Raw genomic sequence first — 25,224 nt, 5'->3', positions numbered from 1 at the left:
ATTATACATTTTAATTCAAAGTACATCACAGAACATTTTAATTCTAGGCAGCGGAATAGCTTAAAATTACACATTAAGACTGCTTAAAAACTTCCTCCACAACTAGAGGGAGGAACGGCTCTTGCATTTCAGATAATATGTATGAATCCACATAAAAAGGTCCTGTATATGAGGAGCGAAAATACAACTTAAGCCTTTACAGACTTAGAGGTTAGAGGTATTCTGTGTAGCTTCACTGTACACAGATTACAAGAATGGGCTATTTCTGGGATAAGCTTTCTCTTGAAGTTGAAAGAGAAAGTGCTCTCCTCACTGAGTTTCCAAGATGTCTGTGGGTATGACCCTATCTGAATTTGCCACTGGGGCTCTGTGACATCTCCAGAGGCCAGGATGAAGGGGTGGTCTGATTACAGAGTGTGTCCCCAGACCCAAAGAGCAGATGTCGGAGGCTAATGTCATACAGACAGTACAGATCGAAAGCCACCATTGCAAGGAGTGGGAAAATGGTAAGCCCTGATCCAAAGCCTCTCCAGGGGCTACAAATATGGAGGCACAGCCAGTAGACAAGCCTACAGGAATACAATGAGGAGGAGAAACTCAAAACATGATCAGCTTTGCAATGTCAAACAATGAGCAATGGCTTTAAAACAACTCACCTTCCTTCAACGAAAACTCCAGTCAAAATGGGCACCACCCTCAGCTGCTTTTGAGGCAGGAATGTAGCCCGAACCAACAGATTGAGAATGTAGAGAAACAACTGCTCCATAGACGCATAGACAAACAGCTGCTGAATGGCCGGTCATCCGGGGAGAGCCTTAGCTGCATTCAAAGACCCAGTGCAGAACTGGCACATCGCACCAATCAGCATAGCTAGAGGGAGCGTAATGCAGTGTAAAAAGGCCTTAGGTCTCTTAGTATTCGATTTTTGAAAACCTAACACAAAACACCTAATGGTCTGTTTGATTCTGTCTGGCATTATGTGTCTTCAGCATCCTTTCCCATCAGTCTTTCATAATATCTTCCGTTCCTGCTTGACCGCCAATAGGTGAAGGGATTAGTTTTCACCATGTTGTTTTCATCAGTCCTTTCAGTAGAAATAAAGGAAATTAGGAAAGTAATGGAAACTATTAGGACACAGCCCAGGTGACTGGAGAACTAGTTACCGTCATCTTTTCTATTTTAGTTTAAGCTATTTATAAGGAGAGGTAGGAAATTGCCAGTGATCCAGTATGGTTAAAAGTGTTGACAATTAAAAACTAAGCCTTTGACAGACAGATTATGAGGCATTTGGAGAGACTTCTAAAATGGCATATATTTTTAAAATGGATTGCTCCAACTAAATAAGTAGGTTTGTAAAGCTCAGTATACAGGCACAATTGTTTCAGTCTAACACGAAACAATGATTCAGACATACCCAACAAGATGGGTACTGCAGCTACAGAACAGCAGCAAAGTGTGAAAGTGAGGCAGCTGACCATGTCAGGGCAGTCTGGGGCATCTATGGGAATGTAGAAATAGAGTGCATAGAGACTCCCCACAGAAAACAGAAGGGAGGCCAGGACTGAGCACACAACAGGACCGTGGCCTCTGGCAGCATCTACAGCAGCAGTAGAACGGTAACATGCCTGCCACCTCTGGGACAGCCTCACATAGTCAACTCTAGGCCCTCCGGTGGCAAGTCGAGCAACGGTTGGCCTTCATCAATGGTGGACACCAGATTGTTGGATTCTGGACTCAATCTCTTTGTGTCTGTGTCATTGGCAATGTCTCTCAGAGAGGCTGACTTTGGAGTGCTGATGCAGTTTTCCACCGGGTCTTCCAAATTGTGCACTGTAACAATCAGAGTGGAATAGTTCCATCCTGAACTTCCTCTTCCCCCTCATGTGGTCTTCGCTCTGCCGTGAAGCCCTTGCTGGGTTGCTGGTGGCAGGAATCAAGCTCTATACAAAACTGCCACCATATGTCAATGTTGTGAATAATTAATAATGAATGACACCCAATCTGTTGCACTCAAATTAAAAACTAGTTTGTTTATCACTTATGGACAAGTTGATTGGCTGGCAGGGCTTCCAGAGAGAGATGAGAACCTGTAACAGAGTGAGGAGTAGAGCTCCTCAACTGAAGATTCAGGACTGTCCGACACTGGTGCCAAGGAGATCTGTGTGTCCAAGTTGAGGAACGGGGAGAATGACAGCCTGGCAAGATCAATGTCCTGCAGTTGATTGATGATGTCACCGATTGATTCCTTGCCATGTTCTGGCTTGGTGGCTTGACGCCTTGTCAGAGTCGTACAGCCTAGAGAGCAAACAGCAGATAGGCAACTTCACATTTAGTATGTAATCCCTACAATAAAACCTGACAAGTAATATCAGTCATGTTGATATTGCTTGCTTTTCCTCATGGTTTTCTGCCCTTAACCTTGTTCTGAACACCTCCAAAACAAAGGTAATGTGGTTTGGTAAGAAGAATTCCCCTCTCCCCACAGGTGTGATTACTGCCTCTGAGGGTTTAGAGCTTGAGCTAGTCACTCAAGTACTTGAGAGTATGGCTAGATGGCACACTGTCCTTCTCTCAGCACATATCAAAGCTGCAGGCTAAAGTCAAATCTAGACTTGGTTTCCTCTATCACATCAGCTGCCAAACTAACCGATTAGATGACCATCCTACCCATGCTAAATTACGGAGACGTAATTTATAGACGTAATTTATAGATCGGCAGTTAAGGGTGCTCTCCAGCGGCTAGATGTTCTTTACCATTTGGCCATCAGATTTGCCACCAATGCTCCTTATAGGACACATCACTGCACTCTATACTCCTCTGTAAACTGGTCATCTCTGTATACCCGTCGCAAGACCCACTGGTTGATGCTTATTTAGAAAACCCTCTTAGGCTCCACTCCCCCCTATCTGAGATATCTACTGCAGCCCTCATTCAACACCCATTTTTTTTTTAAACATAACCTTTATTTAACTAGGCAAGTCAGTTAAGAGCAAATTCTTATTTACAATGACGGCCTACACTTGCCAAACCCGGACGACGCTGGGCCAATTGTGTGCCGCCCTATGGGACTCCCAATCACGATACAGCCTGGATTCAAACCTGGGTATCTGTAATGACGCCTCTAGCACTGAGATGCAGTGCCTTAGACCGCTGCGCCACTCGGGAGCCCGAGTGTTCTGTTCTGCCAGTCACATTCTGTTAAAGGTCCCAAAAGCACACACATCCCTGGGTCGCTCTTCTGTTCAGTTCGCTGCAGCTAGCGACTGGAACGAGCTGCAACAAACACTCAACGTGATAGTTTTATCTCAATCTCTGCATTCAAATACTCAATCATGGACACTTGCTGACAGCTGTGGCTGCTTTGCGTGATGTATTATTATCTCTACCTTCTTGCCCTTTGTGTTGTTGTCTGTGCCTAATAATGTTTGTATCATGTTTTGTGCTGCTACCATGTTGTCATGTAGTGTTGCTACCATACTGTGTTGTCATGTGTTGCTGCCTTGCTATGTTGTTGTTTTATAGGTCTCTCTTTATGTGGTGTTGTCTCTCTGGTCGTGGTGTTTTTTTCCTATATTTTTTTACATTGTATTATTTTTAATCCCAACCCTCTGACTCCACAGGAGGCCTTTTGGTAGGCCATCATTGTGAATAAGAATTTGTTCTTAGTTAAATAAAGGTTCAAAAAATAACAAATGTCAAGGTTAAAATGGTCTGCTCCATTCGCGCCAGTCTGCATTATGAACATCTGGGCCGTTTTTCCAAAATGATGTGTATTTGACCTATTGGCTAGGATTGAAAGCATACAAATATACTGCTCAAAAAAATAAAGGGAACACTTAAACAACACAATGTAACTCCAAGTCAGTCACACTTCTGTGAAATCAAACTGTCCACTTAGGAAGCAACACTGACTGACAATAAATTTCACATGCTGTTGTGCAAATGGAATAGACAACAGGTGGAAATTATAGGCAATTAGCAAGACACCCCCAATAAAGGAGTGGTTCTGCAGGTGGGGACCACAGACCACTTCTCAGTTCCTATGCTTCCTGGCTGATGTTTTGGTCACTTTTGAATGCTGGCGGTGCTTTCACTCTAGTGGCGGGCTCTAATGCACTCTAATGCGAGCTGTGGCAAGAAGGTTTGCTGTGTCTGTCAGCGTAGTGTCCAGAGCATGGAGGCGCTACCAGGAGACAGGCTAGTACATCAGGAGACGTGGAGGAGACCGTAGGAGGGCAACAACCCAGCAGCAGGACCACTACCTCCACCTTTGTGCAAGGAGGAGCAGGAGGAGCACTGCCAGAGCCCTGCAAAATGACCTCCAGCAGGCCACAAATGTGCATGTGTCTGCTCAAACGGTCAGAAACAGACTCCATGAGGGTGGTATGAGCCCCCGACGTCCACAGGTGGGGGTTGTGCTTACAGCCCAACACCGTGCAGGACGTTTGGCATTTGCCAGAGAACACCAAGATTGGCAAATTTGCCACTGGCGCCCTGTGCTCTTCACAGATGAAAGCAGGTTCACACTGAGCACGTGACAGACGTGACAGTCTGGAGACGCCGTAGAGAACAATCTGCTGCCCTGCAACATCCTCCAGCATGACCGGTTTGGCGGTGGGTCATGGTGTGGGGTGGCATTTCTTTGGGGGGCCGCACAGCCCTCCATGTGCTCGCCAGAGGTAGCCTGACTGCCATTAGGTACAGAGATGAGATCCTCAGACCCCTTGTGAGACCATATGCTGGTGCGGTTGGCCCTGGGTTCCTCCTAATGCAAGACAATGCTAGACCTCATGTGGCTGGAGTGTGTCAGCAGTTCCTGCAAGAGGAAGGCATTGATGCTATGGACTGGCCCGCCCGTTTCCCAGACCTGAATCCAATTGAGCACATCTGGAACATCATGTCTCACTCCATCCACCACAGACTGTCCAGGAGATCCCTCAGGAGACCATCCGCCACCTCATCAGGAGCATGCCCAGGCGTTGTAAGGAGGTCATACAGGCACATGGAGGCCACACACACTGCTGAGACTCATTTTGACTTGTTTTAAGGACATTTCATCAAAGTTGGATCAGCCTGTAGTGTGGTTTTCCACTTTAATTTTGAGTGTTACTCCAAATCCAGACCTCCATTGGTTGATAAATTTGATTTCCATTGATAATGTGTGTGATTGTTGTCAGCACATTCAACTATGTAAAGAAAAAAGTATTTAATAAGAATATTTCATTCATTCAGATCTAGGATGTGTTATTTTAGTGGTCCCTTTATTTTTTTGAGCAGTGTATAATAAATAGAACGAACTCATCACTGACTTGAATGTATATGCATTTAATCCTAACAAACAGGCAAAATCCAGATTGATAATTTTTGAAAATAGGCCCAGCGGATTACATTTGGAATCTCTGAGACATGTAATAAACCAAACAAGTCACGAGTAGGGTACATTAGCCAAACAAAATACAGATTTACTAGGTAAACTATAATAACCGTTGTGCAGATTTTGAAAAGTGGGTAAACAGGCATCGAATTGAACCCATGCAGAATTTGTATGTAAGAGGAAATGTGCATTTGCATGTGAATTGATGACAATTGCAATCATTAGGAGACTAGTGATTTTCTTTATTGACAAGGATACTTAAGTGGTCTATTGATCAATAGTACATAAATCTAATACTCCCGTTTCAAATTACAAGAGGAGCAATATAAAAGACAGCCTCATTTGTTTGATTGACCACTACTCAATGTTTAGTTTATAAATAGTACAGAGCAGTCCAAATATCCATACAACAGAATATACAGCGAATGTGCCGCCCACACGTATTGTTATATTAAATTATGCTAAGAAAAAAAATGTTACTTTCGAGGGATGCAGAATTACTGTTTTTTAAATGTATTCCTTCCATCAAACTTCGTTTTTTCCCCTTCCCCCAACATTTGTCTTATAGCACAATGAACTTCTCAATCAAATTTCAAGAAAAAAAAATAGTACGGTTCAGCCAACCGCCCACCATAGGCTTTCATAGGATCGCGATGCCACACATACACTTTTCTCCGTACCATGTCACACAGACCATATGGAGCAAATACATCAAAAGCGTAGCCTATACACCAGGGGGTTTGGGGGCTCTTTCTGACTTCAATCTTAATAGAAAGTCACCAGCAGGTGATCAATCAAATAAAAACATTATGTCATGCACACCGGTCCACCCAGAGATTTAAAAACAAATCAGTTACTTCAACTTTATTTTTTATTTGCAAGCATGTAGGTTTCCAAGACATTCTGAAATGAACCTACCCAGACCTTTGTGTCGACAGAAAAGTGACAATGTGCCAACCCCTGAGCGACCGATTTGTGAAGTATGTTGAAACTTAAGGTAAGAGAATAGGGAAATCAACAATAGCCGTCTTTGGGTTCTAACCGCATGTGGGGGGAAACGGAGTAGAATTTCACAGTAGCTTTGGCAAGACCGTCCGTTGAAAGGAGGGATGGGGATATGTTCAAGTTTGGCAAGTTAGTTCTTAAAATTAATATTTCCAGGTCAATACATTGTCAGAATTCCATATAAATATACATTTCACAGATTAGTACAAAAAAAAAAAACAATCAAATAGGCTAACCATGAACGTAATATGTTGGGAGTAGATGCGTGAAATTTCTGCAGTGTAGGCCTACTAAAAAAGGCACTCAAAGGGAGACGATATGCGCGTAAAAATTCCCAGAATTATCCAAACAGAAAACTAAATCATCACATTTCTCAAATAAAAACTGAAAAATACTATTATGGTTCAAGTTGTTTGTTAGTTACAGAAACTGCTCTGGCTGTTGTTGAGGTGATACATACTCTGATTATTTTAGTGACAATATGTAGATCACTTTTAAAAAGCTATTATCTGTCAATAAATTAGTATGATTAAGTATAAACATTTGAAGTTGCTATTTCAAGTGGTTTTATTTTTTTCTAACTATTAGGAATGTTTTGCTCTGCAGAGTGATATTGTGTGGAAACTTATCCCAACTGTACATGTTTGAAATTAACAGGGATCATACAGAAGGGCAAGGATAGTACACAAAGATCCAGTTCATGTTCACAATTAAACACATTCCAGGATAAGGATGATCAGAAGCCTTTTCTCAATCCTCAGAGAGCAATCTGTGAAAGTGGTCCGTCCTCCTCTTCAGTACTTCCCGGAAATCATCCTACAGAAAAATTGTGATTTCAAATGAGTAAACATCAACTATTTCTTTGGTAAGTCAATTGCTGGTGATGTTTCTTGTGGAATACAAGTGGTCTTGAACGACATTTCCAAACATAAAACAAGTTTGACTTGTGGTATTTTGTAGAAGACTGGCTAAGTGTTTAGAGATTGACTCAAGGTTTGTTCCTCTGCTTTCTCTACACCCAAGGAAACATGTTTTTCACAAGGATCCCATTGTATATCCACTTCCCGAATTAGAGCTCTGTAGCATGTGACGTTTGTTTGGTCTTCTAGGATTAAATCCAGTTTGACAAGTATACTGAACATAAATGCAACATGAAACGATTTCAACAATCCTACTGAGTTTATACATAGAAATCATTCAATTGAAATATATTCATTAGGCAATAATCTATGGATTTTACATGACTGGGCAGGGGTGCAGCCATGGATGGGCATAGGCTCAGTCAATCAGAATGAGTTTTCCCCCCAACAGACAGAAATATTCGTAATTTTCATCAACTGTCCAGGTGGCTGGTCTCAGACAATCGCACCGCAGAAGAAGCCAAATGGAGATCCGGGGCTGGCCTGGTTACACGTGGTTTGCGGTTGGACTTAATACCATATTCTCTCAAAATACGTTGGAGACGGCTTATGGTAGAGCAATGAACATTCAATTCTATGGCAACAGCTCTGGTGGACATTCATGCAGTCAGCATGCCAATTGCACACTCCTTCAAAACTTGAGACATCTGTGGCATTGTGTTGTGACAAAATTGCACATTTTAGAGTGGCCTTTTATTGTCCCCAGCACAAGGTGCACCTGTGTAATGATCATGCTGTTTAATCAGCTTCTTGATATGCCACACCTGTCCGGTAGATGGATTATCCTATCAAAAGGAGAAATGCTCACTAACAGGGATGTAAACAATCTTGTGCACAACATTTGAGAGAAATAAGCTTTTTGTACATATGGAAAATGTATTATTTCATGAAACATGAGACCAACACTTTACACGTTGGGTTAATATTGTTGTTCAGTATAGGTAGCAAATTATGGAAATGTAAAGATTTCTTTAAAAAAAGACAATACCCAAAATAAAAACACTTATGCCCTGTGAGGTGGGATACCAAATCATTGTCAACTTACTGCTCTTGACAGTCTCCCAAGACACGGGATGAGCTTCTGAAGTTCTTTGTCATCATCATTTCCAGACCAGCTTTTGATGGGAAGCACATTCATCAGCTGCATAAATAAAGTAGGAAGTTAAGTTTATTAAAACCACTCTGCATCCAAAAAACAACAAATAATTTTATAATTAAGTGAATAACAACATCACAGCAAAAATTTACATGGTAGGGGTACGTGTGTGGAGCGTTGTCCAAAACCACGGTCTTAGCAAGGTCCCTCTCAAGTACACCCAAGTCCTTGACATAGTGCCCCAGAACACAGGTACAGTTCTGTTGATACAAACGGTGTCTATAAAAGGAAAAAAATAAAATAGGAGATTAATGCACATTTCAAGTACATCCAAATATCAACTGAAATATGGTCCTCAAATCAGATGATATTGTCAGCCTGTCTCTGGTAAACAAAACTCTGCAGCTGCAATATCTCTAAAAAACAATACAGCAAAACAAGTATGGCTAAAATAACAAGAACACAAGACAGGAACACAAGTTACAATGTTAAATTATCATACCGAAAAAGCCTTCTCTTTGGGTCCAAGATGTCCAGGATTTTCTCTGCATATTCTTTCTTCGCAGATGTATAAACAAACATCTGAAAACAAACACATTTGATATATTTAATTAAATGTCCTTAACCCCCTTGAGTTGGTCCATGCCCCTGCAAAAATCAATTAGTATAATACAAAAATCCCTATACAAATTCATCAGTTTAAACCAGATGTTTTTTTTGTTACATTGAATGCATCTCAATTCAACACATCTGTGGTGAAAGTTGACAGAGCTACAGTGGTGTTTGCCAGACCATGAGACATCCCGAAAATTGGTCACCTCACAAAATCGTCTGTAGTGTCCAAACGGTTTGGCCTACAAACTATTACGACCCCTCTATGGAAAGACTCTCACAAACACGATGGTGTTCAGAAAGTATTCAGACGCCTCGACTTTCTCCACATTCTAAAATTTATTATATTGTTCCCCCCCTTATCAATCTACACAATACCCAATAGAGACAAAGTAAAAACAGGTTTTTCATATATATATAAACAGATATCACATTTACATAAATACTCAGACCCTTTACTCAGTACTTTGTTGAAGCACCGTTGGCAATGATTACAGTCTTGAGTCTTCTTGGGTATGACTACAAGCTTGGCACACCTGTATTTGGGAAGTTTCTCCCATTTTCTTCTGCAGACCCTCTCAAGCTATGTCAGGTTGGATGGGGAGCATTGCTGCACAGCTATTTTCAGGTCTCTCCAAAGGACATTCCGAGAATTTACCTAAAGCCACTCCTGCATTGTACTGGCTGTGTGCTTAGGGTCGTTGTCCTGTTGGAAGGTGAACCTTTGCTCCAGTATGACTTCCTGAGCACTCTGGAGCAGGTTCTCATCAACGATCTCCCTGTACATTGCTCTGTTCAGCTTTTCCTTGATCCTGACTAGTCTTCCAGTCCCTGCTGCTGAAAAACATCCCCACAGCATGATGCTGCCAACACCATTCTTCACCGAAAGGGCTGGTGCAAGGTTTCCTCCAGACATGACGCTTGGCATTCAGGCCAAAGAGTTCAATCTGGGTTTCATTAGACCAGAGAATCTATTTTCTCATGGTCTGAATCCTTTAGGTGCCTTTCGGCAAAGTCCAAGCAGGCTGTCATGTGCCATTTACTGAGGAGTGGCTTCCATCTGGCCACTCTACCATAAAGGCCTGATTGGAGAACCTTCCAGAAGGACTACCAATCTCCACAGAGGAACTCTTGAGCTCTGTTAGAGTGACCATCAGGTTCTTGGTCACCTCCCTGACCAAGGTCCTTCCCCCCCCGATTGAGTTGGAACTACCAAAACCTATTTTCATTTAAGAATGGAGGCAACTGTGACCTTAAAATGCTGCAAAATTGCATCTTGCCTCAGAGCTCTACTGACAATTCCTTTGACTGCATGGCTTGGTTTTTGCTCTGACATGCACTGTCAACTGTGGGACTTTATAGACAGGTGTGTGCCTTTCCAAAGCATTTCCAATCAATTGAATTTACCACAGGTGGACTCCAATCACATTGTATTTACATCTTAAGGATGATCAATGGAAACAGGATGCACCGGAGGTCAATTTCAAATCTCACACCAAATGTTTTGAATACTTATTTACATAAGATATGTTTTTTAAAACATTTGCAAAAAATTCTAAAAACCTAACAAAATGTGGAAAAAGTCAATGGGTCTGAATACTTTCCGAATACGCTGTAGCTTAGTAGAACCCCCACAATGGCTGAATTTTTTTTAAATATATATATATATATATATATATAACACATAAGAACTTAGCAATCAAGCCTAGAAGCATACCTCAAAATGTTTGGTCATGGCTTCCAGAAATTCTTTCACATGTGGTCGTAGAATCACGTAGACCTATTGAGTTAAGAGAAGATATTACAATCTTCTCTGTTACTGTCATTATAAAACAGGCATTCATTCTATCTAAACATTTCTTTAAAATAAACTCAACACCAGTCATTACAAGTCTAGAAGGAACTGGTTGATTCACTCACCTTGTACGGATTGTCCTGGAAACATGTGCGGAAGGTATACTCTGCATCCTCAATCACATTCAGAGAGCTGTACATGAGTGTTTCATCCTAGAACACATAAATAATTCCAAACAATTGGTACCACAGTGTTTGATTTAACACATAAAATAAATATTCATATAAAATCAGGTAAATGCTTTGTTTAGTCACTGAACTCAAAAAGTTAAACCCAACACTCACCAGATCTAAAACTAGCGTAGCTTGGGGAGTACTCCTCGTCTTAGGTGGAATGTCTCTTATGCAGGGTTTGGATTGCTGGCACTTGGATGGAATGTTCTTCATGAAAGAGAAGCTAAAGACAACAATGCAACAGATTCAAATTACTTTCAGGACAAGGGAGAGAGTCCTCCAGAACCACGGACAATGGGAAAGCGATTCTGGGCAGTGGATTATTTCAGAGGTGCATCACAAAGCAGGAACTATTAAGTCGGTCAGGCTGGCCAGCTAACTTGTAAGTTATTTGATACCATTTTGGTGGTTTGTTGATAACTCTTTGATCCTGCATTTTAATATAACCCAATAGGTGATTCAACTCAATAAGTAGACATTGGATTTAATAAAATATGTTATGGCGTGCAGAAGGGATGCACCAATATTTTTTTCTGATACAGATAACCAATATTTTTTAATTTTTGCGGCCTTTTAAGCACTCGAGTACAGTTAAATAGTTAACACACATGGACGCAGCGGTCTAAGGCACTGCATCTCAGTGCAAGAGGCGTCACTACAGTCCCTGGTTCGAATCCAGGCTATCACATGCGGCCTTGATTGGGAGTCCCATAGGGCGGCGCACAATTGGCCCAGCGTCGTCCAGGTTTGGCCCGGGAAGGCAGTCATTGTAAATAAGAGTTTGTTCTTAACTGTCTTGCCTAGTTAAAATAAAGGTCACACACAACAAAAAGTTATTTTATTGCCATTTACTAAAATGTCCCCAATTACCAGTAAAACAATCAAAACCTATTTCTTTCACTAACTTGCTGTTTCATTGTTCAGTCATTTCATTCTCAACCAGGATTTCATCATACATGTCAAGCAGTGAAGTTTCAGCTGTCTGTCTATGGCCTCTCTTCCTCGTTGCGCACTGTCACTGTGTCCATTTCCATCTTGTCCAGTTGTTTACGTGAAATGTTACATACACTCTGCTTCTTGTCTGTGTCAAAGTAGCGGTCCTTGTACTTAGCATCGAGCATGGTGACAACACAGTAAAAAGGCTCAGAGAGAATACCACCGAATCGCTTGTTCACAGCCTTCAGTACTTTTGTAAGTTTTAACCCCACGGTCTGTGTCGGCAGTTTTGTTGAGCAGGCGTTTCAATGCCATGACAGAGGGTATCACGTCTGCTGCAGACACAGTTAATTTTCTTATTTCTCAAGTCAGTGCGATTGGTGATAGGTGTTGTTTCCAAGTTTCAAACATGTTCTCAAATGCCATTGAAATGGCAGCAGCGGTAAGAGAACTAGCACATTCTTGAGCATGGAATATGGCTTGCCTCAGTACGTAATCCTCGTCGACCCACTGTGCTGTCAGACTCCGCATGCTCATAGGGCTGACATCGCTGGTCAAAATGTCAGTCGTGACGCCCATAGCAAGTAGCATAATGAATTCCATTATTTTGCCGTTCATGGATTTTTCCTGAGTTGTCTCACTGAAATTTTCTTACTCTTTCAAATGACTGCTCAACCTGAACTTAAGTTGTTGGAAGTGTGCACTTAGTATTTTTCTGCTTTTGTTCTGTGTAGCGCTGTATTCTTCATGGCGTCATTATGTCATCTACCTACGTTATTCGCATCAGCTTTGACATCGGTTTTTGTCATTTTTAAGCTAATATCAGCCGATTCCGATATGCTCACCGATATATTGTGCATCCCTAGAGTGCAGCCCTATAATTGTATTCCACAGCACCAAGAACACAATATAAAAATGGCATAACTCACGGGCTGAAAGTGTCATTGCAGTCCTCATCTCCAGCGAGAAGGCTAATGGAACCATAGCCAAACACACACTGCTCTGGGCTCATCACATCACCACTGCTGGGGGTTCTCACATCTGAATAGGAAAAACTGCCTTGATTAAAATGACCAATTAAGATGTTAATGTGCTGACCTCATCTACTCTTGCCTCAATCACAGAATGACATGCATGTTTGATAAACAATGCAAGTCCTTGCTAGCCTATACAGTAGTTTGTTAATTTGAAACTGACAAATGACAGTTTCTCTGAAAACAAAAAGGGCTACCCAATGGACCCCAGAAAGTGCCAAATCATGATGGCCTATTCTCCAAGACGAAGAAAGTATGTTCTGCTTTACACAAAACATTTCTATCCGAACGCTGTGAAAAACTGCACACCCATGTACTAGCCTCTGGTCTTTCAGGCAGACTATTCCACCTAATAAATCTAATCTAATTTTGTCACATGCACTGAATACAACAGGTGTACCTTACCGTAAAATGCTTACTAACAATGCAGTTCAAGAAATCGAGTTAAGAAAATATTTACTAAATAGTGTTTCTTATTATTATCCAAAAGTAACAAGAAAATTACATAACAACGAGGCTATATACAGGGAGTACCTGTACCGAGTCAATGTGCGAGGGTAGCGACTATGCACAGATAATAAACAGCTAGTAGCAGCAGTATAAAAACACTTTTGGTCCTCGACTTGGCGCTCCGGTACCGCTTGTGTGGAAGTATGCAATTTTGAGCCTATACTTACTTTCCTTGGTAGGAGTGAGGAAACGGACAACGGGGGAGTAGATATTTCGCACAGTGGAATTGAGGGGAAAGGAGGGGTTTAGCTCCGACAACACCCGGTGATGGCGCACATTAACGGGGGTCTTGAAGTCCAGATCTAGAAATGTATACAGAATGATTCAGTCAGTATTGAGTTGCCATTTTGAAATAAATGTCAATAGAGCAATTGCATTCACCAAAATTAACAGGTACCTTCTCTTTCTTCATAGTCTGGGGCTGCCACCCTTTTTCTCCCACGCCCTTGTACAAGAGGGCGCTTTGTAGAGGTGGGGATATCATCAGAGTAGAGTGACTGGTCGTATAGCTGTTGTACTTCTTCATCCTACACACAAAAAATATAATTGAGACAACAGTATGAAAAAGTAGCCAAAAGTTCTCAAAAGGATCAGAATGCCCCCCCCCCCCTACAGCTAAATGACGTAGAGAGCAGAGACTTACCGATTGACGGCCAAGTTAGCTACCAAAGCCTGCTAATTTTAGCCCTACTAGCCTGCATTAGGTTAGCCCTACCAACCTGCATGAGTCAGCCTGTTGCTATCAACACCTAGCTTACATCTACATTAAACTAAACTACATTTTAGAAAATACATAAACACCATCTAACCAGTTAGCCAGCAAGCCTAGCCTGGCAGGCCGCCCCAGCCTAGCCAGCCGCCCAGCCAGCCTAGCTAGCCACCTAGCCTAGCTAGAGAACAACCACAGACAGGATTAGTTATAAATATATTTGGAAACACTAGGCAGGAACCCACAGAACACAAAAAATGCCAGCAGATAAAGTAGAGAAATCGACTTACTGATTGACTTAGCTACCAAAGTCAAAGAGCCAAGGAGAAGCAGCTAGCTAACCAATTGGATATAGGTTACAGGCTTCACATTCACACTAAGCACAGAACCTGGTTTGTGTCAGAATATCATTCCCCAACCCTGCCCTCCACTGGTTATATTAAGCCATCAAAGTCCTCCGGGGTGAAACGCGCACCACATACAGTAGAAGTGAGCATGGTCCTCATACTCCAATACGCTAGCTTCAACCGGACAAACCGTTCCGACTTCAGTTTACTTCTCATTTTTGGGCCACAAACAAGTCGTAATCCCTTCCTTGTGGGTAGTACAGCACTAGTTACAAATGAAAACTACTATAACACTCACTCGCTCGACTACCAAACACACAGGACATGGTTTCATTGTGGATGTACATAGTAGCTTACCAGCGCCAACACTTGGTTTGGAATGTAATTACATGTTAGCATGGCTAGTAGCTAACATTAGCAAGCTGGAACTAGCTTCTCTTTTTTTTAGCAAGCTGGACCTAGCCTTTTTATTATTTGTATTTTATTTTATTAACAAATCAATACATAAAGCACATGAGGGAACAGAAGCATACATAGATTACAAACAATGGACAATCGAGCTAGGGGGTACAATATCACATTACAATTACACAAGGACCATAACCTCTGGGGGCCGTATTTCATTTTTGGATGAAAAACGTTCCCGTTTTAAACAAGATATTTTGTCACGAAAAGATGCTCGACTATGCATATAATTGACAGCTTTGGAAAGAAAACACTGACGTTTCCAAAACTGCAAAGATATTGCCTGTGAGTGCCACAGAACTAATGCTACAGGCGAAACCAAGATGAAATTTCATACAGGAAGTGAGCCAGATTTTTGAGGCGCTGTGTTCCAATGTCTCCTTATATGGCTGTGAATGCGCAAGGAGAGAGCCTACACTTTCTTTCGTTTCCCCAAGGTGTTTGCAGCATTGTGACGTATTTGTAGGCATATCATCGGAAAATTGACCATAAGAGACTACATTTACCAGGTGTCCGCTGGGTGTCCTCCGTCGAAACTATTGCGTAATCTCCAGGTGCGAGCATTTTTCCATTTTGAACAGAGGAGAAACCAAACTGCCAGGAGTGACTTATCATCGAATAGATATGTGAAAAACACCTTGAGGATTGATTCTAAACAATGTTTGCCATGTTTCTGTCAATATTATGGAGTTAATTTGGAAAAAAGTTTGCGTTGTTATATGACTGAATTTTCGGGGTTTTTCTCAGCCAAACGTGATGAACAAAACGGAGCGATTTCTCCTACACAAATAATCTTTTGGGAAAAACTGAACATTTGCTATCTAACTGAGAGTCTCCTCATTGAAAACATCCGAAGTTCTTCAAAGATAAATGATTTTATTTGAATGATTTTCTTGTTTTTGTGAAAATGTTGCCTGCTGAATGCTAGGCTTAATGCAATGCTAGCTATCAATACTCTTACACAAATGCTTGTGTAGCTATGGTTGAAAAGCATTTTTTGAAAATCTGAGATGACAGTGTTGTTAACAAAAGGCTAAGCTTGTGAGCTAATATATTTATTTCATTTGCGATTTTCATGAATAGTTAATGTTGCGTTATGGTAATGAGCTTGAGGCTATAATTACGCTCCCGGATACGGGATTGCTCGTCGCAACAGGTTAAGGGACATACAATTCTAACAGCTTTTTTGTTAGTAGAGCATATAACCGTCTTAAAATACAGTTCAATTTCTTTTTGGAGGGTACAAAAATGTAGTTCTGTTTGTAAATTTACATTTATGTATATGAAATTTGGCCCAAAGAATAATTTAATTAATTACAATAAAAATGTTTCAGCTTATGTATGTTGTATGTAAAGAATCCAAACAGTACATCTCTCCACAAATTATAAACCTACTGATGTCTTGCCACAGTTCTCTTACATGCATACAATGCCAAAAAAGATGCAACACTGTTTCTGGGTGGTCATTACAAAAGGAGCAATTTGAGTTTGTTTTCCTTAAACTTCTTCATATAGTGGTTGGCAGGATAATATTTATGAATAATTTTAAAGGAAACTTCCTTAATTTTGTTAACATGTAGGTATGTGTGTGGCAACATCCAAACTGTATACAACATCCTGCTGAAACAAGGTTCGTATCGCTCTGTTGTTGAATGGACCAAAAGAAACAAAATCTTTCCTACTGATGAATCAACAGAGTCAATAGAAGGTAGGCTCCGAGGGTCAGGTCATGACACATTCCTGAATAACATAGCAACACCAGAGGGAATGGCATCTAAAACAATTGCAAAATCTTTAGGCGTTACAGGGACCTTGTAAAGTGATAAGAATTCTTTATAACTGAGTAAAAGACCCTCTGCATTTACCAGTTGGCTCACCAATAGGATATTATTTCAGAACCAATATTCTAAAAACAAATAAGTATTTTTATACAATATATCCCGATTATTCCATATATAATATCTGTGTGGAGAAAAATTGTGTTTATAAATTAAGGACCATGACAAGAAAACCTGCCGATGAAAAGCAGAAAGTGTCACTGGAACTTTGTCAATATTAAAATTGCAAAACAACATGAAATTAAGGCCACCAAAAGTCAAGAAGACATGATGAGGAATACAATTCCAGATAGAAGTGGGTCTTCTTAGGAATTGTTTTATCCAATTGGTCTTAAAAGTATTATGTAAAGTAGTAAAGTCCAGCAAATTCAGTCCACCATTCTCATAAGTGTTCATTACAACAGTTTTCCTAATGTAATGGGTGCGGTTTCTCCACAGAAAGTTGAAAAGCATCTGGTCTATCTCCTTGCTTATTTTACTGTCAAGATATAAAAGATAAGAGCACCATATGTTAGTCTAGAGATACCGCCGGCCTTGGTTGTTAGGACTCTAACTTTTAGAGATAAGTCCCTCTGTAGCCATTGATTTAGCTTCGTGTTTTTTTTTTAATAAGATGGTTAAAATTTAGTAAGCCTCTAGACTTCTGATCCTTTGTAATGGTTATGCCTAAATATGTAAGTTCTTCTTTTACTGGAATACCATAATATGAAGGTGTCACACAATCTTTGACAGCTATGAGTTCACATTTATTAATGTTAAGATATTGACCAGACGCTTTGGAAAAGGATTGTATCACATTGATCGATATGGGAATTTGGTTAACGTCTTTCAGAAAAAGTGTAGTATCAGCCAGCTGGCTTATAATAATTTCTTTACCAGCTATGGAAATACCTTGTACAGGACTATTATTGAAAGAATTTGCAAGAAGTTTGGTGATTAATAAAAACAGGTACGGAGAGAGAGAGGAATTGGGCAAGGTTGTCCTAACTTTTTATGGCTGCAGGGGCAGTATTGACTAGCTTGGATGAAAAGGTGCCCATTGTAAACAGCCAGCTCCTCAGTCGCTTATATATACATATTATTAGTAGTATTGGATATAAAACACTAAAGTTTCCAAAACTGTCCAAATATTGTCTGTGGGTATAACAGAACTGATATTGCAGGCGAAACCCGGAGGAAAATCAAAGCAGGAAGTGGCTTCTGTTTTGAAAACTCCATGTTCCATAGCCTCCCTTTGCTGGATTTAAAGGGATATGAACCAGATTCATTTTCCTATCGCTTCCTCAAGGTGTCAGTCTTCAGACAGTTTCAGGCTGATATTTTGAAAAATGAGCCAGAAAGATAACATCGCGTCAAGTGGTCACATGAGTTTTGCTCGCGCAACAGAGTTTGGATACGTATTGCTTTTCCCTCTCCTACTGTGAAAGACATTTGCAGTTGATATATTATTGACGATATATTTTAAAAACAACCTGAGAATTGATTATAAAAAACATTTCACATATTTCTGTGGACATTATGGAAACTATTTGGAATTTGTCTGCGTTGTCGTGACCGCTCTTTCCTGTGGATTTCTGAACATACCTCCGTTTGTTTGGCGTGTTATTTTGGATATAAAAAAAATAATCTTTATGGAACAAAAGGAACATTTGTGTAACAGTCTCGCGGGTGAAAACATCTGAAGATCAAAGGTAAACGATTAATTTGATTGCTTTTCTGATTCGTGACCAAGCTACTTAATGCTAAGTGTACATAAGGTTGTCGTGCGATCGATAAACTTACAAACGCTTGGATTGCTTTCGCTGTAAAGCATAATTTCAAAATCTGACACGACAGATGGATTAACAAAAGGCTAAACTGTATTTTCCTATATTGCATATTGTGATTTCATGAATATAAATATTTATAGTAATATTTATTGAATGTAGCGCTATGCTATTCTGCGGTTGTTGATGACACTTGGGATTGCAGCCATAACAAGTTAACTCAAATCTAGGTGAGGTGCCATATTTCAATTTGATAGAGCTGTTACCATTTGCATAGAGAGGCTTAATAGCCTTACAGAGAAATTCCCCAAAGCCAAGTCTCAAGGGAGTGGAAGAGAAACCGATGCTCTACTGTGTCAAATGCTTTATAAAAATCAAAAAAAATAATATGAAGCTATCCTCAGTTATTAGGTCTGAGTAGTCAAGTATGTCTAATACTAGTCTGACATTGTTAGAAATATGTCTGTTCCGCATGAAGCCAGACTGTGTTTCATCAATGATTGCATCCAGGACTTCTTTAATTATTTTTGCAAGTAGTAAGGCTAATTAAGACGACAAATTGGACGCCAGTTATCAATGAGCAGCACTTCTTTTTTAGGATTAGGTATTAGTGTTATTAACCTCTAACTCATTATAAGGGAAGTTATCTTAATGATCACCTTTTCCTCCTCAGCTCTTCTGGTCTCAAATTTAAAGAGCTCCCAGTTCTTGCAATAAGATTTTTCTTCACAAGCCCTTTCCCAAAAGTGTGAGAGCAGATCTTTAACCATATCATTATTTAATAATGAGCTATTTAGCTTCCAGTAGGATGCTCTACCAAGGTTAGTATCAGGGGTAAATATTTTGATATCAATGTAAATAGCCCTATGGTCTGTGAGGGGAGTAGTACAAATATTTGTAGTAACACACTCACTATCAATACATTTGGATATAAGCCAAAAATCTATTCTGGATTGTCTGGAACCGGTTTTGTTACTCCAAGTGAATGATCTGTCGGCCAGAAACCTCTCTCTCTCCATATATCAGTAAGATCAAACTTTTCCATAAAAAGTATTAAACCCAAATTCTGATTGGTTGGCCTACCTGGCGGCCATTTATCAGTTGAATTATCTATTGTAATGTTAACCTCTACGCACGGAACCCGGTAGCGGGATGAAACTCGACAACATACGGTGATCGCTACATAAAGTCATATTAAACATTCATGAAAATACAAGTGTCTCATGTTTCGAAAGCCTAGAATCTTGCTAATCCAACTGCGTTGTCAGATTTAAAAAAGGATTTACTGCGAAAGAATACGATGCAATTATCTGAGGATAGAGCCCCATAAACAACTATTTCAACCAGCACAGGCGTAACAAAATCACAAACTGCAATAAAATAAATTGTTTACCTTTGACAATCTTCCTGTTTGCAATCTCAATGGTCATTGTTACACAATGAATGGTCTTTTGTTTGATAAAATCCACTTTTATAGCCTAACACGAAACATTTTGTGAACCGCTTGTGTCGTGAATTCCGTCTCATTCCGTTTGTAACACAACCAAACCTGATGGGTCATTTTGCGGGACGTATTGACTGAAAGAAACCGATTTGAAGACAACAAGTGCACCAATGATTTGCCCGCTGTTGTTTCGCTGATTGACTGTATTTTAACCCAATGACCACTGATCGTCTCGAAATCTAGCTGGGTAGATAGCCAATGAGCTGAGGTAAACGGCAATATGTAATGTTTATGTGTTGGAAGACCAACCCATGTAGTAAACTCCGGCGTAAAGAGGTTCATTCGCAATTGACGATTCATACCGGAAGGAGCAAAGCATGTTGCGCACAGCATTGTTTTGGTAAAGCGCATATTTGCCCTCATGTTTTTCACTGAAATTGACTGAATGGTGAATGAATGGTTGTTTTGTCTTGTTCATTTTAAAGATGGTGAAACAACAATAAAAAGAAAAAACAATGTTTTTTTTCATTGTATTATCTAAACCAGATCTATTGTGTTATATTCTCCTACATTCAATTCACATTTACACAAACTTCAGAGTGTTTTCTTTCAAATGGTACTAAGAATATGCATATCCTTGGTTCTGTGCCTGAGCTACAGGCAGTTTATTTTTGATTTATTTTACCTTTATTTAACTAGGCAAGTTAGTTAAGAACAAACCCCAGGGTAGCCTAGTATGTCTTCAGGTGGAAATTGAAAAAAGTACCTCTAAGAGGATAAGTCCCCTCCTGTCAATAATAACAAATTGGGATATTCAGATAACCAATGAAGTATATATTTCTCTATAGATTCAAGCAACTCATCATTCCGAGTGTAGAATAGTGGTCATGTTTGGTGTTGTACCCGTAGAAGTTTACAGTAATGAGCGTAATGTCATTGTAACTGATCACAAGACAGATAAAGTGACCAAAGGGGTCACATTCCGAGTGTAGAATATTACCACCAAAGGTATTTTTCATTGTAGTGACACCAGCAGAGCGTTCAGATCCATGGGAAAGCCAAATATTGTTGCCCCACTGTTACTTCCATAAGTTGGCATCAGCCGAAATTGAGTGAGACTCTTGGAAAAAAAGCTCAAATCTGTTTGAAATTGCAAATAAAAATAAGGTATTGCGCTTCACATTGTTTCCTAACCCCCTAGCATTAAGAGAAATTATAGACAAAGACAACACAACAAAGATTATATAAAAGTATAAACTGTAGTAGGATGAGTCAAAGACGTAGGAGCAGTGAACGTAAACGATAAGGAACCGAGATCTGCACCATTTAAGTCAATTTAAAGTGAAAATAGCTTATTCCATAACGTTTGAGCTAGACGTTATCTGGCTTTGAAATTCAACTGAAAATTATGTTCAAGACCAAACCAAGGGTTCTTGTAGTAAGAGAGACTAAAAACCCTCTTTAGTGTAATCAGGAACTATTCTGAGAAATAAAAAACAAATAATTTAAATAAAAGGGTACCTACTATTTTAAGTGCATATGAAAGCTGATCATAAAATAATTGAATAAAATATGTTTCACATATAAAAACGTTCCTAAGACCTTTTTTGGAAATAAGTATTAATAACTAAATGGAGCAATAACTGTGTAAAGTCAGAGCAGACCTGTATGCCCTTTAAAACAGTATCTTAGTTACGGTATACATAAAAATAAATAAAAAACCTTCGTAAGTTTGTAAACAAAATGAGGTCTTCTGGTCATACAAGAACAAACTAATACATTGAAATACCTGAGTATTCCTGAAAAATAGTCACCTGATGCTTGTTAGGTAAACAACATAAGGAAAATGAGAATACCATGGCTGAAACCATCAACCTGTTCCTTCTAGTGAGATTTTAGGGAGGAATATAGATTTCTGAACCGTTGATGAAGCCTCGTCCTCCGACGAAGTAAGCAGCCTTTCCCTAATTTTGTGCTATCTTGATCGTTGGCCACAACTTGTTCCTTCTTTCTAGGTCCTCCGGGCTGATATGCTCGGCGAAACGCATATCATGGCTCTGAAGGAAGGCGTTCTTCCTAGCAGCTTTCCAGACAGCATCCCTGTAGAATCTGGCAGTGAAGAGGATGATGATACCGCTAGGTCTTGAATCGTTTTACTATTGCTTCTTGCCGAGGCGATGCACAACGTTGATGGTATCACCAACTTTGTTCTTCTCTGCAGGCAAAACTTCTTGGCAGATACGGATAGCCTCTCCTCGCACATCTTCATTCTCCACTTCTGGCAAGCCGTAGAGTCGCAGGTTCCATTTTCTTGTGTATTGTTCCAGATCAGTGAGACGTCACCACATGCAAACTCCAGTCTTTTTCAAGCCTTCGATAACCATGGTGTTCGCGCCTACCATTTTCTCAATGGCGTCACACCTGGAGTTGATGAGTAAGGAGAGGGTAGCCACGATGTCAGAGTTTATGTTGGGTTTTTTGGAGGGTGGAGGTTTGCACGGAGTAACCGGTAAAGAGGGGAATTAGTCATTTTCAACAGCACTCGAAAGCATGATATTATCCATAGGCCAAGAGTAGTTATGGCAGTTGTCTATAAGCACGTTTCTCTCTTGTTGATTAGCAATAGAACGGCTAACTTCTGCCTTTTTGTCACGACTTTGCATGGACATGCCGAAATAAATGATCCAATTATCGTTCCAGTCACAGGAAAGGTCTTATATCTTGAACAAATACAAATAGTAATGACTTAAGGTTTTAATTTTTTTTCACAATCTTTCTGAAGTTTGGTACGGAGCTCGGTTAAAAAAAGCGTCTGTTCAAGCCGCCATCTTGGCACCATCTCAATTGTTTTACTTTTCGAATTGTACAAACATAGCTAGGGGTCGTCACAAGTTACCACAGCCAAAGACTAAACCCACCTATTTCTACAATCTCTCATAATAATCTGACTATACACCTTAACCACACTGCCAACCTTATTAATAACCTTAAATGAAGACCAAAAATAGTGTTTTCATAAATCTTTACGATATAACCAATTTGACAACCATTAGCTAGCTAACGTTAAACCAGTTAGCTATCAAGCTCCTATGCCAGTTAGTTACTGTGGTTTGTTCGCCAACGATAGTGCGTAACACGCATTCGAAGTTCTCATATTAAGCCAAGCAATTTTGGCAAAACAAGTTTCTCAACTTACCTTTTGAGTTACGTTCCGCGCCTCTCTCTTTGAGTTCCACCGACCGTTAAACCGTGCTGATGAAGGGTCAGCAATACTTCGAGACCGAAGTCTCATCTTCATGAACTGAAATGTGTTGTGTAGCTACACAAACATTACTCGTTATACAGCTCGTGAAAATAATCATGTGCCTACTCAAAATGTCGATAGGAAAAACCAGTTCCTGTTTGTGATTATCTGTCGTCTCCAATTCGTTCTTATGCAGTATTTTTTTTTTATCTACCGGAAAGGTTCACACAAAGAGAGTACAGTAGGAAGATAGGCAGAAACTGCTTCTCCGATGCTTCCCCGATCACGTTTGTAGGCGATGTTGGTTATCTAAACTCATGCGCAGAATACGTTATCGGGTCTAACGGTCGTCTCTCGCCGAACTGTGCAAGTAAAGGCCGGAAAATCAAAGGCACTCTGTCGATATAAAATATATTTTTGACAAAAATTAGATTGGAGTATTAACATGTTCAACTACTTAAGACATTGGCTCGAATCTAGGTTGTGCCTTTACATTTCTAGAAAATTAAGGAAGAATTGTTCACTTCTCTCATTGACTTCTCAATCTCCAAACCCTGACCTGGTCTGCTTGTTGTTTTACAAGCGTTTCCGGAAGTCTTGCGATGTTGCGCCTCTTTGTTTAGAAACTCTGTTCTTTACAGCTGCTGTGGGTACCCTTTTCATGCTACTTCGATACGAAGTGATTTTCGCTAACCCGAACCCCCTTCTTGACATTAACCTCAGTCTCCTAACCTGCTACGAAAAAGTAACTTCAGTATCGAAAAGGTATGAAAAGAGTGTTTCCCCTATGGAAAGAGAGCCCATGACACAACTTCCGCTTTTGGATGTTAACAAGGCGACACTCAGAGATAATAGAGAACACATCGTGGATATAACCCTTTTTAGCATGGGCATGGCCATTGAGGACTTCCACCATGCTTCTGCCATTTTAAAGTAGTCAACTAGGTGGGGATTCCAATGGGTTGTAGCCTCAAAGGTGCTACCCATGCCGTCACAGACACTATAATGGCACCAATATAAAGATTAATACTTTATCTTATGGCGACACTCCTAATGTAGCAAGCATAAAATAAATGCCTGAATCTTCTATTTCGCTTGAGGGTCTATGCTAGTCACTCAATGGGATATCCTTCCGCCTGGCGGCAGGATGAGTCGAGATATTAATATCAGAGTAATTTCATGCCAAGGGTGTGATGCGCATGCCCCCACCCCCTGTAAATACCTGGGAGTGTAGCATCACTTCCTCTTTTCATCCCTCAGCTACGCATGTGTTGAGTATACTCCATTTTGGGCGATGCTTGCTCTTTGCCGAATAGTGACTCCCATAGGGCGGCACACAATTGGCCCAGTGTCGTCCGGGTTAGGGGAGGGTTTGGCCGGGGGGCTTTCCTTGGCTCATCGCGCTCTAGCGACTACTTGTGGCGGGTCAGGCACCTGCAAGCTGACTTCAGTCACCAGTTGAACAGTGTTTCCTCCGACACATTGGTGCGGCTGGCTTCCGGGTCACGCAAGCAGGTGTTAAGATGCAGAGCGGCTTGGTGGGTCATGTTTCAGAGGATGCATGACTCGACCTTCGCCTCTCACGAGCCCATTGGGGAGTTGCAGCGATGAGACAAGATCGTAACAACCAATTGGATATCACGAAATTGGGTGAGATAAAGGGGGTAAAAATAAGAACAAAAGAGAGAGGAACACACAGTGCCCCCTCTGGTTCACGATATCCACACCCCCAGCTTGGCCTAGATGCCCTGGCCCACCAGTGGCTGATTCAATCGATCCTGGACAGAATCAGGGAAATGGGTCACCAGGTCCTTCTGATTGCCCCGAGATGGCCATAACGCCACTGGTTCAGAACAATACTGTCACTCCTAGCGGGGACAGCATGGGAACTACCT

At 40.6% G+C, this 25,224-nt stretch overlaps 1 protein-coding gene and 1 pseudogene across 4 annotated transcripts; both read right to left on the bottom strand.

Annotated features, from left to right (window-relative positions):
* Positions 1–309: 309 nt before the first annotated feature.
* Positions 310–2,671, bottom strand: LOC139409723 (transmembrane protein 79-like; annotated as a pseudogene).
* A 2,925-nt stretch (positions 2,672–5,596) lies between these two features.
* LOC139409081 (CTD small phosphatase-like protein 3) lies at positions 5,597–23,572 on the bottom strand. 4 transcript variants are annotated; one of them, XM_071153767.1, is made up of 12 exons: positions 23,282–23,569; positions 13,914–14,043; positions 13,684–13,818; positions 12,902–13,013; positions 11,148–11,259; positions 10,929–11,015; positions 10,726–10,788; positions 8,899–8,978; positions 8,549–8,675; positions 8,346–8,441; positions 8,019–8,085; positions 5,597–7,196 (listed from the first exon to the last, which is right to left on the bottom strand). In XM_071153767.1, exons 1-12 carry the CDS (start codon positions 23,381–23,383, stop codon positions 7,192–7,194), a joined length of 1,116 nt encoding a protein of 371 aa, XP_071009868.1. In that variant the 5' UTR covers positions 23,384–23,569; the 3' UTR covers positions 5,597–7,191. The 4 variants fall into 4 exon arrangements, with proteins under 4 accessions (XP_071009868.1, XP_071009866.1, XP_071009869.1 ...); XM_071153765.1 differs by having other exon boundaries at positions 8,065–8,085; positions 23,282–23,567; XM_071153768.1 differs by lacking the exon at positions 8,019–8,085 and having other exon boundaries at positions 23,282–23,572.
* Between the last annotated feature and the right edge of the window lie 1,652 nt (positions 23,573–25,224).

The sequence above is a fragment of the Oncorhynchus clarkii genome, chromosome 5 (genome assembly GCF_045791955.1).
Source record: "Oncorhynchus clarkii lewisi isolate Uvic-CL-2024 chromosome 5, UVic_Ocla_1.0, whole genome shotgun sequence".
Classification (NCBI taxonomy): domain Eukaryota; kingdom Metazoa; phylum Chordata; class Actinopteri; order Salmoniformes; family Salmonidae; genus Oncorhynchus; species Oncorhynchus clarkii.
The sequence above is the reverse complement of the archived record's forward strand: the minus strand, read 5'-3'. Positions and strand labels throughout refer to the sequence as shown.